This window comes from Myotis brandtii, unplaced genomic scaffold (assembly GCF_000412655.1).
Source record: "Myotis brandtii unplaced genomic scaffold, ASM41265v1 scaffold403, whole genome shotgun sequence".
Lineage (NCBI taxonomy): Eukaryota > Metazoa > Chordata > Mammalia > Chiroptera > Vespertilionidae > Myotis > Myotis brandtii.
The window spans coordinates 632,067-646,043 of NW_005365474.1; the positions used below are offsets into that span (position 1 = coordinate 632,067).

The 13,977-nt window shown below is 40.7% G+C and overlaps 3 protein-coding genes across 4 annotated transcripts in view; 2 read left to right on the top strand and 1 right to left on the bottom strand.

Moving 5' to 3' along the window:
- Nucleotides 1-3,836, top strand: part of LOC102263638 (zinc finger protein 26) — a 36,795-nt gene extending 32,959 nt beyond the window's left edge. For both annotated transcript variants that reach the window (XM_014545369.1, XM_005873264.2), the window contains exon 4: nt 2,002-3,836. In XM_014545369.1, coding sequence (XP_014400855.1) covers nt 2,002-3,167 — 1,166 coding nt within the window. In that variant the 3' untranslated portion in view covers nt 3,168-3,836. The remainder of the gene's footprint in view (nt 1-2,001) is intronic.
- Nucleotides 3,837-4,787: 951 nt separating this feature from the next.
- Nucleotides 4,788-13,977, top strand: part of ZNF10 (zinc finger protein 10) — a 21,295-nt gene continuing 12,105 nt past the window's right edge. The window contains exon 1 of the mRNA XM_014545371.1: nt 4,788-5,102. The gene's annotated coding sequence lies outside the window, so the exon portion shown is untranslated. The remainder of the gene's footprint in view (nt 5,103-13,977) is intronic.
- ZNF891 (zinc finger protein 891) lies at nt 6,858-8,197 on the bottom strand. Its single transcript, XM_014545373.1, is given in 2 exon segments — nt 6,858-7,379; nt 7,381-8,197. Coding segments are annotated over 2 exon segments (759 nt in total). The 5' UTR covers nt 8,046-8,197; the 3' UTR covers nt 6,858-7,285.

Sequence of the window (13,977 nt, forward strand, 5' to 3'; positions counted from 1 at the left end):
TGTTACAGAAAAATGAATTTTTTTTTCTTTTTAAATATATTTCCATTGATTTCAGAGAGGAAGGAAGAGAGAGAGAGAAACATCAATGATGAGAGAGAACCATGTATTGGCTGCCGCCTGCACGTCCCACAGTGGGGGATCGAGCCTGCAACCCAGGCAGCGCCCCCACCTGGAATGGAACCTTGCCCTCCTGGTTCATAGGTTGATGCTCAACCACTGAACCATGCTGGCTGGGCGAAAAATGAATTTTTTTTCTTTAATCCGCATCTGAGGATATTTTCCACTATTTTTTTTTAGAGAGAGTGGAAGACAGGGAATGACAGAAATATCTATGTGAGAGAAACACATCAATTGGTTGTGTCCTGCACATGCCCCAACCAGGGCCCAGGCCAGGGAGGAGCCTGAAACCAAGGTACATGCCCTTGACCAGAATCAAACCCGGGACCCTTCAGTCCACAAGCCGATGCTCTACCCACTGAGCCAAATTAACTAGGGTGAAAAATGAATTTTTTAATGTGTAAACTTCCATAAAAGTTGTAAGGCTAATACAGAGAATACCCATATGTTTTTATTTACATTTACCTACTGCTAACATTTTGTTCTATTTTTAAAATCATTTGGTATATATTTTTTCTGGAGATATTTGAGCATAACTTGTGTACACCATGGACTTTTAACTCTACATAGTTCATAAGAATCCTATATAATAAAAGGCTAATATGCAAATTGACCGAACAGCAGAATGACCAGTCTCTATGACGTGCACTGACCATCAGGGGGCAGAGGCTCAACAAGGAGCTGCCCCTGGTGGTCATTGTGCTCCCACAGGGGGAGCACCGCTCAGGCAGAAGCTGGGCTCACGGCTGGCGAGTGCAGCAGTGGTGGTGGGAGCCTCCGTGGGAGCGCTAAGGATGTCCAACTGCTGGCTTAGGCCCACTCCCCATCAGTCAGACATCCCCCAAGGGCTCCCGGACTGCGAGAGGGCTCAGGCTGGGGCTGAGGGACCCCCCCCCAAGTGCACAAATTTCGTGCACCAGGCCTCTAGTTAGGGTATAAGAAAGTATATACATTTAAAAAACATATTATTTTAAAATTCGGTTCCCCCCCCAAGTGTTAAAGTCTCTAAAATTTAGCCTTGTGCCCTGGCCGATGTGCTCCATGGTTTGAGCGTTGGCCCATGCACCAGAGGGTCTTGGGTTCGATTCCCATTCAAGAGCACATATCTGGGTTGCAGGTTTGATCCCGGTCCCCAGTTGGGACACATGCGGTAGGCAACTAATGAATGTGTCTCTCTCACATTGATGTTTGTTTCTCTCGCTCCCTTCCCCCCCGCCTCCCTCGATCCTCTCTTTCCTCCCTCTCCTTCCCTTTCACTCTCTAAAGTCATTGGAAAAAATATCCCCTGGTGAGGATTAACAAAACAAAAATTAGCCTTGAGAAAATCGGGGCTTAAGTTTGTGTATCAAAACCATCTGATAGAAAGACTGTTATCCCAAAGTTAAGCTTCAGATATCAGTTGGGAAGAAGAGTTAGAGTGAGCATCATAGAAGATGGTTTTCAGAGAAATCCTTTATTTATTTAGAATAAGTTGCTGTGAGATGTTCCAAAGGCACTAGGGGAACAGTCTGATGTGTTGGTGGGATTTGAGGAGCACTTTTAGTTTTATTAGCATTATAACATTTTTGTTCTCACATCATTCTGGCAGCAAGTAACTGGAATTGAGGAAGACTAACAACTCATCCTTCCCAATTACTTACCTTCTTCATACTTGTATTTTTCCTTCACTTACATTTAATCTTTCTCCCTATTCACCTAAACCTCTCCTCTCTTTGATGTCTTCTGAATTTCTGGGCAGAATGCTTAGATTTCAAAGTTACTTATGACAAATATGAAAGCAATGATGTAATAAGTTTTTTCCATTTTAATTCTCATTAAAAAAGGACAAATGGCTTTTATTTTACTCAATACCGAAACTAAGAAACATTGCTTTGTTTTTTTCAGTTTCAGAGTCAAATGGCGAGATCAGAAAGTTTTCTCCAAAAAATGTCATATATGAAGAGGACTTTCCCCAGTATTTGATAAAGGAAAATCATCGGAGCCAAGGCCCTGAACATTCCAGTTCTAAAGGAGGCTGGAAATACGAGGATGTTACTGAGATGCTACAAAGAAATCAGGGATGTATCAGGCAAGTGACAGTCTCTCGTCAAGAAGCCCTGACTCAGCGTAGTGTCAGTGCCGTGGAGAGGCCCTATGGGTGCCGTGAATGTGGAAAAGCTTTCAGTCGGCGCTTTTCCCTGGTGCTACATCAGAGGACGCACACAGGCGAGAAACCATATGTGTGTCAGGAATGTGGCAAACCCTTCAGTCAGATCTCCAACCTCGTCAAACATCAGATGATCCATACTGGAAAGAGACCCCACGAGTGTAAGGACTGTAGTAAAACATTCAGTTACCTTTCATTCCTCATTGAACACCAGAGAACACATACTGGGGAGAAACCCTATGAATGTACTGAATGTGGAAAGGCCTTTAGCCGTGCCTCAAACCTCACTCGACATCAGCGAATTCACATAGGAAAGAAACAGTATTTATGTAGGAAATGTGGGAAGGCCTTTAGCAGTGGTTCAGAACTCATTCGTCATCAGATTACACATACTGGAGAGAAACCTTATGAGTGCATTGAATGTGGGAAGGCGTTTCGCCGTTCTTCACACCTTACCCGACATCAGAGCATTCATACTACCAAAACCCCCTACGAGTGTACTGAATGTAGGAAAGCCTTCCGTTGCCACTCCTTCCTTATTAAACATCAGAGAATTCACGCTGGAGAGAAGCTCTATGAATGTGATGAATGTGGCAAAGTTTTCACTTGGCATGCATCCCTCATACAACATATGAAAATTCATACTGGAGAAAAACCCTATGCCTGTACTGGATGTGACAAAACCTTTAGTCGGAGTTTTTCCCTCATTCTACATCAGATAACGCATACTGGGGAGAGGCCCTATGTGTGTAAGGTGTGCAACAAATCCTTCAGCTGGAGCTCAAACCTTGCCAAACATCAGAGAACACACAGTCTAGAGAATCCCTGTGAATATGAAAATTCATTTAGTTACCACTCAATCCTTACTGAACGCCAGGGAATTCCTACTGGTGAGAAAACCTAAGGATGTTTGCACTTAAAAATATATCAGCTAATGCCTTACTTTGATTTCAGAGCCTTATGTGAATGTGTTGAAATATGAAGACATGTGATCCATGCCTGGAGAAAAAATCCAGGAATATGTGGGAAAGCCATTAAAGCGTCCTTATTTTTATTTTTATTTTTTGTAATGTTAGAGAGTGCAGTCACTCAATATGGAGAAGACTCTGCCTCTGCTAGGATTTCCTTACTCTACATTTATAAATTCCTGCCAGGAAAGGGATAGATACAAGTCCAATGCAAGTGAGAAAGCTTTTAGTCAGAGATTAGCTCTCGTCCTGCATTTGTCAGTTTCAGCACGACAGAATGCATGGGTGAGGGTGCGCTTTTTCCTGGACATCACAAAATTCATAATGCAGGAGTCATACATACAAGCAGGGGTTTGGGAATGCCTTCATGTACCATACAATCTTTATTAAATTTTAAAATATTCTTTTAAGGAGAAAAATCAACCCTATAAATGGATAGATTATAGGTTGACTTTATGCAAAATTTAAAATGTATAGACTTATACTGGGGGCACCATTATAATGGGTAGAGGAAAATCTTGGAGTTCTGGGAAGTCCTGGAGGAAATAATAGTGTGGGAAATTTTTTTAAATTACCGAGGGAATCTTTGTTTTGCTTTTTTTTTTTTTTTAAAAAAAAAAGCATATTCAAAAGAGCTATAAATAAATCTTTTGATTTATAGTTAATCTGATATTTGCTGAGTTTCCCCCCCATATCATATATGATTCTGAAAATGCAACTCTCACAATATTGACATCAGCAAGAGGAATGTGTTTTTGTGGAAACATACACAATAGTAGAAACATTTTTAGGTGTCTTATGATTTTAACTGAGATAGTGTTTGGATTTAAGGTTATGCTAACTCATGTTTATCCTTGAATCTGACTAGACATGTCTTAGTCAGAAATAAATGTAAGTTATATCACAGGAAAATGCCAAGGTAGTTTTCCTCGTTTGTTGCATTTATAGTGAGAACATTTATTTTGTAAGTCCATACTTGTGAAAATAAATCATATTATATTCACTTTCTATGTACACCTTGCCCATTTTTTAATGTCCTATCTTTAAAGCAACTGACTGCCTCTTGTAAGAACTTTCCTCACATCTAGTGTGTGTAATGTGCAGTTTAGTACTTGAATAAGTGCCTCATTTGTTGTTTCATGTATGTAAATCGTTCACAAAACGAGAGGCTAGCATTTTTCTTTCCCATTCAGGGTGACAACAGAACACATAGCTGTTGCTGAGCAATTACTTGTCTAGAATGACCTAACGCCTCAAACTTGACCAGAATAATTCTATTGTACAAACCCTCCCTTTCCTATAGTGTGGCCAGCATTGTCACTTTCCCCAGCACCATGTGAGGTTAGGGGGTGGGGGGTGTTCTGGTGAACAAGAATGTATTTATCATTTCAGAGGTTTAAAACATTGAGTAATGTGGCCACAGACTTCTCAGGAGGAGTGGGGCTGACTAGATCCCATCCAAAATAATTTATATGGGAATGTAGTGTTGGAGAACTACGGGAAACTTTCCTGAGGAGGTTAGCATTCCCTCAAATTCAGAATCTGAATTTAGGTATCTTTACTATTTCCATAGGAAATATTAGGGGCTGGGCTCCAAATTGCCTGGCTGAACTCCTGCTCCATGTTCTTGAGATGATTAAAAATGGGTAGAATAGGGAAGTGGATGCATTTTCCTCCTGCTCTTGTTCTTGTAATAGCTTTTCCTCCCTTAACTAAGAGATTGGGTCTGGAGCTGAGTGCAACTATAATATTTTGAAGTATCTATTTTCTCTCTTGTAAGCAGGACTTTCTCTTTCTAAACCAAATGTGACCTCCTTACTGGAGCAAGGGAAAGAGTGATGGAGACAAAGTGACAAGAGGCCTAAGATCAGGTAAGTGAAGGGCAATCAGGCAGGAAGTGCCTTTACAGGTAGTTCAGCTCACAGATATATTACCTGAGTCATATTATCAAAAATAATAACTTTCTCTTTCCTTCATGCAACACCATTCTAAACAACATAACTTTCAAAAATTCCTTTCCTTAATTTGTGGTAAGATATTTCAGAAAATAAGGACTATGATTTTTACTTAAACTAAAATACAGATAATTCCTATATTATACAGTGAAAGAGATGTCAAAACACTCTTGCCACTGAAAAAAGAAAATAGACTGTGGATGTCAGTGTGCTTTATTTGTCATTGCAAGAAGGTGCTGTCAAGGTTCATAGTTGCTTTCTTTCACTCGATTTTAGCACATAAATCTGTTACATTTTTTTCATATTTAACACGTTTGTTATAAGCTGTGGTGCTTTCCAGAGGTAGAAGATAATAAAATTAGCTTGTTTTTTTTCAAGATGAAATTTAATAACAGTAGCACAAAACTGTTACATTTTTTTCATATTTAACACGTTTGTTATAAGCTGTGGTGCTTTCCAGAGGTAGAAGATAATAAAATTAGCTTGTTTTTTTTCAAGATGAAATTTAATAACAGTGGCCAGACACATTGAGATATAAAAGCACCAGCAGTAGAAAAGTATATGATGTTGTGCTTCAAATTACTTGTATACTATAATATTTCAGTTCAAATTTGTATTGTACCGTTACAATGGAGAAATGGTGGTGATATATAGTGTGACTGTGTCAATACATGTGAAGAGGTAAATACCCAGTTAGACCATTTTGATCTATGTAGTGTAAGACGTTTGTATTTCAGACATACAGTTATCTTAAGTTTGCATAGTCAAGGTGTGAGAAAGTCATGTGAAACAGACTCCAGACTGCAGCTATTATACCGCTGGACAGTTACAGGATTTTCTTAATCTGTTGTCATGCTCATTCAATTATCCACACACTATTACACCATCACTCTCCCAGTGAACATGTCTATCCCCCATAGAAGAGCACATTCAGTCATCATTCACACAACACAGGGTACCTGTCCTCGATTATGACTCCTTGCATAACAGTTTCTGTGTGAAACCTTGTCTGAATTAGAGCTTACCTTTTGAGTAATTATCTTGGATACAATCAAACTAAGTGGACAGCAGAATGACTTTCAACATTGGCACACTCCTGGATGCAGCAGCCATGTCTTGTGTGTGTCAAATATGGTTACAGCTGATCACTATTACCCCCTCAACCGAATGCAATGTTGTTATTATGAGATTGAGTTTAACTGTTATTTATAATATATTCAAAAAGTCTGCTTCAAGTTGGGATGCAGTATTGAGAAAGCAACTAGGTAAAGCAGATAAATATAAAAAATCATTTTCAAAGGCATCACCGAGCTGTGGAAGCAGAGGACTAGATGAACCATATTCCAGAAGGAAAACCCTGCTGAGGTAACCTGATAATCACATGCTATTTTGCCCTTGAAAGCATTTCCTGATTTTGAATGTGAGCTTGGGGGAAAAAGAAATCACAAAAGTTTTAGGGGTGCCCTAACCAGTTTGGCTCCATGGATAGAGCGTCGGCCTGTGGACTGAAGGGTCCCGGGTTCAATTCCAGTCAAGGGCATGTACCTTGGTTGCGGGCACATACCCAGTAGGAGGTGTGCAGGAGGCAGCTGATCGATGTTTCTCTCTCATCGATGTTTCTAACTCTCTATCCCTCTCCCTTCCTCTCTGTAAAAAATCAATAACATATATTAAAAAAAACAAAACAAAAGTTTTAGGGGTCACTTGAGGTTGAGGTTGGCAGATTAGGAAAGTGAGGAGCCTCAGATGCACAGGCGATTCTCTCCCATGGGACATTTGCTGAGTTTTAGGGCTGTCCAGATATTCTAAACATAATGCAGTTAACTTAGAAATCAATAAGAAGGTAAGTGAAAACCTTACCGCACATATTACAAATACATAATTCTAAATAGCCATGAATCAAAAAGTCATAATAAATGTATAACACTTAGAATTAAAACAAAATAACATAGACCAATATGTGTTATATAGCTAAAGGAGTATTTATAGGACTATATATAGCCTTAAATGCTTATATTAGAGAACAAAGATTGAAATAATGAGCTTGCAATTCATCTTCAGACAATAAAAAAGGCAATTTCACATTCAAAACACAGGGATTATCTTCCAGTATGAATTCGTTTATGTATAATAAGTGAAGAACTCTGACTGAAGGCCTGTCCACATTGAATACATTGATAGGGTTTCTCTCCAGTGAGTTCTCACATGTCTCCTAAGGGAAGAGGAAACACTGAAAGTTTTCCTACATGCCTTACACTCTTAGGGTTTCTCTCCAGTGTGAGTTCTCATATGCATTCTAAGGGATGAGAGACCACTAAAACCTTTTCCACTGTCCTTGCATTCATAAAGATCTTCTCCAGTGTGTATTTTCGTGTGAACTTTAAGGTGAGAGCTTGTGTTGAAGGCTTTTCCACAGTCGCTGCATTCATAGAGTTTCTCCCCAGTGTGTATTCTCTTGTGCATTACAAGGTAAGAACTTGTTCCAAAAGACTTCCCACAATGACTACACTCAGAGGGTTTCTCTCTGGTGTGAGTTCGCAAATGAGCCTTAAGAGATGTTTTTTGACTAAAAGCTTTCCCACATTGATGACATTCATAGGGCTTCTCACCAGTGTGAGTTCTTACATGTCTCCTTAGGATTGAGGAATCATTGAAGACTTTCCCACATTCTTTACATTCATATTGCTTCTTGCCCATGTGACTTCTCTTGTGCAAAATAAAATTAGAAATCTTTTTGAAGGCTTTTCCATACTGATTACATTCATAATGTTTCTCTCCAATAGGAGACTGCTCCTGTTGCTGAAGGAATGAATGGTGACAAGTTTTATTTTTATTACATTCATAGGAATTTTCTGCCATTTGAAATTGTTATGTATAGGAGGCATCTTAGGTTTGAAGTGTATTCCATGTTTGGAGCATGTATACTCTTCTTGTGCTGTTTGAGTTCTTGGAAGATACCACAGTGCTCTAGCATATTCATGACTTTCACAGAGCTTCTCACTCACAAAATTTCCCCCATAATTGTTTAGGATGGAGTTATGCTATAAACACTCAATATTGAAGTAACAAGTATGGCATTGTTTACTGGTGAAAACTCTCTTTGAAAAAACAAGTTTAGATCTAAATTTAGAGTTTTCCTATAATTCATGATAGTCATAGAATCTTGATAGGCTGTCTTCTTGGGGATAAATATCATTTGCTTTAAATTACCCTCTGGGATATTGTGTTTTCTGATCTTATGGCATTCCCAGTCTTTTCTTAATGTGGAAGACCAACCATCCACTGTGAATCTTACCGTCTTACCATTGGGTGTCTTTTCCCCAAAAATATTCTGCTTAGGAGTTGGTTCATTGTTTTTAGTTAGAATCTCCCAATCTAGGTAAGTGGCTTTGGGAATTCTTCTTTTCATAGTTCTTATCTCTTCTTGACCCAGCTGGGAGATCACAGAAGTCCTGCATAATTGATATGCCACTGAGGTGAGATTTATGTAGTTTTCCAACATCACATTTCTGTACATATGTCTCTGAGCAGAGTTCAGCATTATCCATTCCTCCTGTGTAAACTCCACGGCCACATCTTTAAATGTCACTGGCCCCTGTAAGTAGGTGGCTGGAAATTCATCCACCATTCTTTCCTCCTCAGTATTTCTCACATGGAAACAGGCAGATTCCTGTGCAGTCAGAGCCCACATAGGAGATAGGTCAATAGCTGTCATCTTGAGAGTCTGAAAGTAACATCTGCCTGCACAACAGGGTAGAGAGATCAGGATATTTCTTTTCTTGTTTCTCTGATCCAATCAGGGCAGGGATGCACTTCACTGAGCATCTTCCCTGCAGGTAAATAGGCAGGTTCAGTTAAAAGAAGAAAGGTGGAAACAAGGCCCCACTGGAGGCAAGATAAAAAAAACAATTATACCCATCTCCCTACTTTCAGCAATTTCTGACCAGCTTAAATCTTTATTGGGATTGTAATAACATGCATTATAGTCATCCCTTGTCATCATTATTTTTGTTGTTGTTAATCCTTACCTGAGGATATTTTTCCATTTATTTTTATGCAGCGTGGAAGGGAGAGAGAGAGACAGAGAAAAACATTCATTGGTTGCCTCCTGCACGCACCTCACCCATGACCGGGAAAGCAGCAACCAAGGTACATGCCCTTGACCGGAATTGAATCTGGGGCCCTTCAGTCTGCAGGCCGATGTTCTGTCCACTGTGCCATACTGGCTAGGGCATGTTTGTTATTTATACTGGCTTCACCTGCAAACTACTACTCAGCCTTGGGTCGAAGGAGCATGTATTATTAAAAAAACAAAACAAAAATTTAAGACTAAAGAGAACCAGTCAAAAAGGCATAGTTGGCCCTAGCTGGTTAGGCTCAGTGGATAGAGCGTCAGCCTGGGGACTGAAGAGTCCCAGGTTCGATTCTGCTCAAGGGCACATGCCTAGGTTGTGGGCTTGATCCCCAGTGGGGGGCGTGCAGGCGGCAGCCGAGCAATGATTCTCATCATTGATGTTTCTATCTCTCCCTCTACCTTCCTCTCTGAAACCAATAAAAAAATATTTTTTTAAAAAGAGGCATAGTTGTGTAATTAAATGTCATGCATACTTTGCTATATATATATATATAATCGATTTTAGAGAGGAAGGGAGAGGGAGCAAGAGACAGAAACATCAATGATGATGGAGAATCATCGATCACCTTCCTCCTGCACACCCCTCCACTGGGAATAGAACCTGCAACCTGGGCATGTGCCCTGACCATGAATCAAACCAGGACCTGTTCATTCATAGATTAACACTCAACTACTGAACCATGCTGGCCAAGCTACAGATCTAACTTTTTAAAGATTAGATGATAACCTTCAAAGGCAAGCCTTCTATCAGTATTATACTTCAACTAGGGGCCCAGTGCACAAAATTCGTGCACTCGGGGGAGGGTTCCTCAGCTCTGCCTGCACCCTCTTGCAGTCCAGGAGCCCACGGGGAGCGGGCCTAAGCTGGCAGTCGGTCATCCTTAGCGCAGAGGCGGGAGAGGCTCCCGCCACTGCTGCTGCACTCGCCAGCTGTGAGCCTGGCTTCTGGCTGAGCAGCGCTCCCCCATGGGAGTGCACTGACCACCAGGGGGCAGCTCCTATGCTGAGTGTCTGCCCCCTGGTGGTCACTGCACGTCATAGCGAGCAGTTGAGCAGCCTTAGCATATCATTAGCATATTATGCTTTGATTGGTTGGACGACCGGATGACCAGACACTTAGCATATTAGGCTTTTATTATATATGATAGAGTTCAGTTTTAATGGACAAAATTATAGAATTGGCATTGTAATATAGACAGGTAGGTTCTATGTCCTTAAACCAGAAAAGTATGTAACTGTTACTTTAGTGTGTATCTTATAGAAATACATTTTTCTGACCATAAAAGGATTATTATCCTGGAAAAAAGATTCCAGGAAACAGGAGATCTAACACAGAGATGAGATGAGGGTAAAGGGAAGTCCCAGTATGCCAGTGTGCTGCATGCCTAGAGAATAACTGATCACCCTATCTCGGTGGGAGCATCATCCCATACACCAAAAAGGGTACGGGTTTAATTCCTGGTCAGGGCATAGACCTAAGTTGTGTGTTTGATCCCTAGTTGGGGTGTGTACTGGAAGCAACCAATGGATGTTCTCTCTCTCCCTCTCACTCTCCCTCCCCCTTTCCTTCCCCTCTAAAATCAATAAAAACATGTCTTCAGCCAAGCTGGCGTGACTCAGTGGTTGAGTGTCAACCTGTGAACCAGGTTTGATTCTCATTCAGAGCACATGCCCAGGTTGGGGGTGTGCGGGAGGCAGCCAATAAATGCTTCTCTCTCATCATTGATGTTTCTATCTCTCTTTCCCTCTCCCTTCCTCTCTGAAAGTAATAAAAATATATTTTTAAAAAATGACATATCTTTGCATGAGGGTTTTAAAAAAGGAATAACTGATTAGATCAGGGAATGGTGTGCTGCCAGAATTTTTAAAACATGCAATACCTGACTAATCAGGGGCACTGACCTCTTTTCCTTTCCATTGTCAAATTAAAAAATGAGAACAGCCAATACAACAATAGTCATCCAATGTGAATGAATCGAAATTATACCTATTTTTTGTCAGATTGGCAAAAGTACATGTTTTGATGTACTGCAGTTTTAGTAACGAGTTTATGTGTGCTATGAGATGAAAAAGGTTGACAATCACTGGTCTAGATAGTACGAGGAAGGAAGGCTCCTAGGGATATGTGTTCAGGAAGAGAGAAAAGTGATAGGGTTGTATGACAGGTTTCTGCCTTGAGGAAAAAGGAATGGAAAGACTGTATTTTTTAAATATGCTTTTATTGATTTTTTTTAGAGGGAGAAGGATAGAAACATCAATGAGAAACAGCTCCTCCACGCCCCCTACTGGGGATCAGCGGGAAACCAGGCACGTGCAGTGACGGGGAGTCTAACAGCTGGCCTCCTGGCTCACGGGTCAGTGCTCAACCACTGAGCACCAGCCCGGCTGGAAAGGCATGTTCCATGGGCTTCCACTGGAAGAAACGGGCCTCCTGCTTTTATTATGAGCCTTTTAACATATTAGACCTAAACATGTATATATACATTCCTCAGAAAGCTAACAGTTACCGAGAAATAAGCAATCAAATCAAGAATTAGGAAAATGGCAACGAAGTAAAATTTAAGAACTGACAGCAAAAGTTACAGAACAGAAAACCAAAACGCAAAGACATAATACAAAATCAAAAGATATGGGGGGGGGGGGGGGGCAAGCGTGGAAAAAGGAGACGTAAAACTTTAGACAATACATAAAAAGTAAAAAAAAGATAAATCACAAAATATGACCCAAATCATCTTTGAAAAGAATAATGTAGATATATATCTTGCAGGATGAATCAAGAAAATAAAAAGATGGCCTAGATAAAAGGTTATAATTAGAGCTGTGCTTTTTAAACATTACTAAAAAGCAGTGTTTTTTAAAATGACTATGAAAATTGCCGAAACCGGTTTGGCTCAGTGGATAGAGCGTCAGCCTGCGGACTGAAAGGTCCCAGGTTCGATTCCGGTCAAGGGCATGTACCTTGGTTGCGGGCATATCCCCAGTGGGAGATGTGCAGGAGGCAGCTGATTGATGTTTCTCTCTCTCATCGATGTTTCTAACTCTCTATCTCTCTCCCTTCCTCTCTGTAAAAAATCAATAAAATATATTAAAAAAATAAAATAAAATAAAATTACTATGAAAATAACATGAGCAATTTAAGCAAGCTTAAAATTTCAGATAAGATGAATAATTTTTGGCAAAACTTGTGTCCAAAATCGACTAAAAAATAAAAAACATAAATCAATTAACTACTGTAAAAACAATTGGATCAGAAGTAAAATTCTCTTAAAGATTTTCAGCCCAAAACTTTTAAAAAATATGTATTTTTATTGACTTCAGAGAGGAAGGGAGAGAGATCAATGATGAGAGGAAATCATTGATCGGCTGCCTTCTGCACACCCCCTACTGGGGATCAGGCCTGCAACTCAGGCATGTGCCCCGACCAGAATCGAATCCGAGGAGCCAAACTAGCTAGGGCTCACCCCAAAACTTTTAAGGAAGACTTTTTTTGGGGGGTGGTGGTGGTGGTAAGGGGGTAGGCTATTTTAAAGAATAGAAGAAAAAAGTTGTGTTTCCCAAATTATTGAGACTTGTAAAATATTTTCAGGTAAATACAAAAGACAGTACAAAGGAGTGAAGTTCCACCATAATTCTGAACACCAAAAAAGTCCTAAGTTGCCCTGACTGGTTTGGCTCAGCGGATAGAGCTTCGGCCTGCGGACTCAAGGGTCCCATGTTTGATTCCGGTCAAGGGCATGTACCTTGGTTGCGGGCACATCCCCAGTAGGGGGCGTGCAGGAGGCAGCTGATCAATGTTTCTCATTGATGTTTCTAACTCTCTATCCCTCTCCCCTCCTCTCTGTAAAAATTCAATAAAATATATTTTTTAAAAAAGTCCTAAGTAAAATATTAATACATTGACTATGGCAGTGTATTAAAGTAGTGCTATATCACATCAAGCAGGTATTAACCAAGAATACAAGAGTGGTTGAAAATTTTAAAAGTATTATTACTATATGTAATAGTATAATGAACACTCTTCTATGCATCACTCTATTTTGAGACAGACCTGGAAATGCCATATTTGTAAGTATTTCAGAATTTATCTCTGAATAAGCACCTTTAAAAAGTAACCAGGACATTATCACACCTACTTAATTAGCAATTCCTTAATATCGAGTATATAGGCAGTATTAAAACGTGTTATATCATGCTTTTAAAACGTTTTTTCAGCTTATGGCCCACATAAAGTTCATACAATTTTTCCTTATTGCTCATACAATTTAAGTCTCTTAAGGTTTGCCTTAGATAAGTATTCCTGCGATGCCACCCAGTAACAGATAAAGGGATGAAGGAGAGCTCCTGGATGCAGACGTGTATCCAAGTCCAACCCCGAACCTGCCCCTTTCCTTAGAGTCAAGTCCAACCCCGAACCTGCCCAGCCTCCTGCAGACACTAGCAGCTCCCGGCGGCGGGGACGCCCGGTTCACCGGCACCTGTTCCCGCCCTCCGAGGGCCTCACCTAGGCTGTCCTGGGACCGTGTCCCACCCCACGCGCGCGCCTCACTTCACGCCCCTTGTCCCCCGGCTGCTTTCGGGGCAGGGCCCTCCCGGCTCGAGCAGCACTTGGCTGACCGCTCCCCGCCTCCCTTTCCTTCGCCGCCTTCCCTCCGAGTC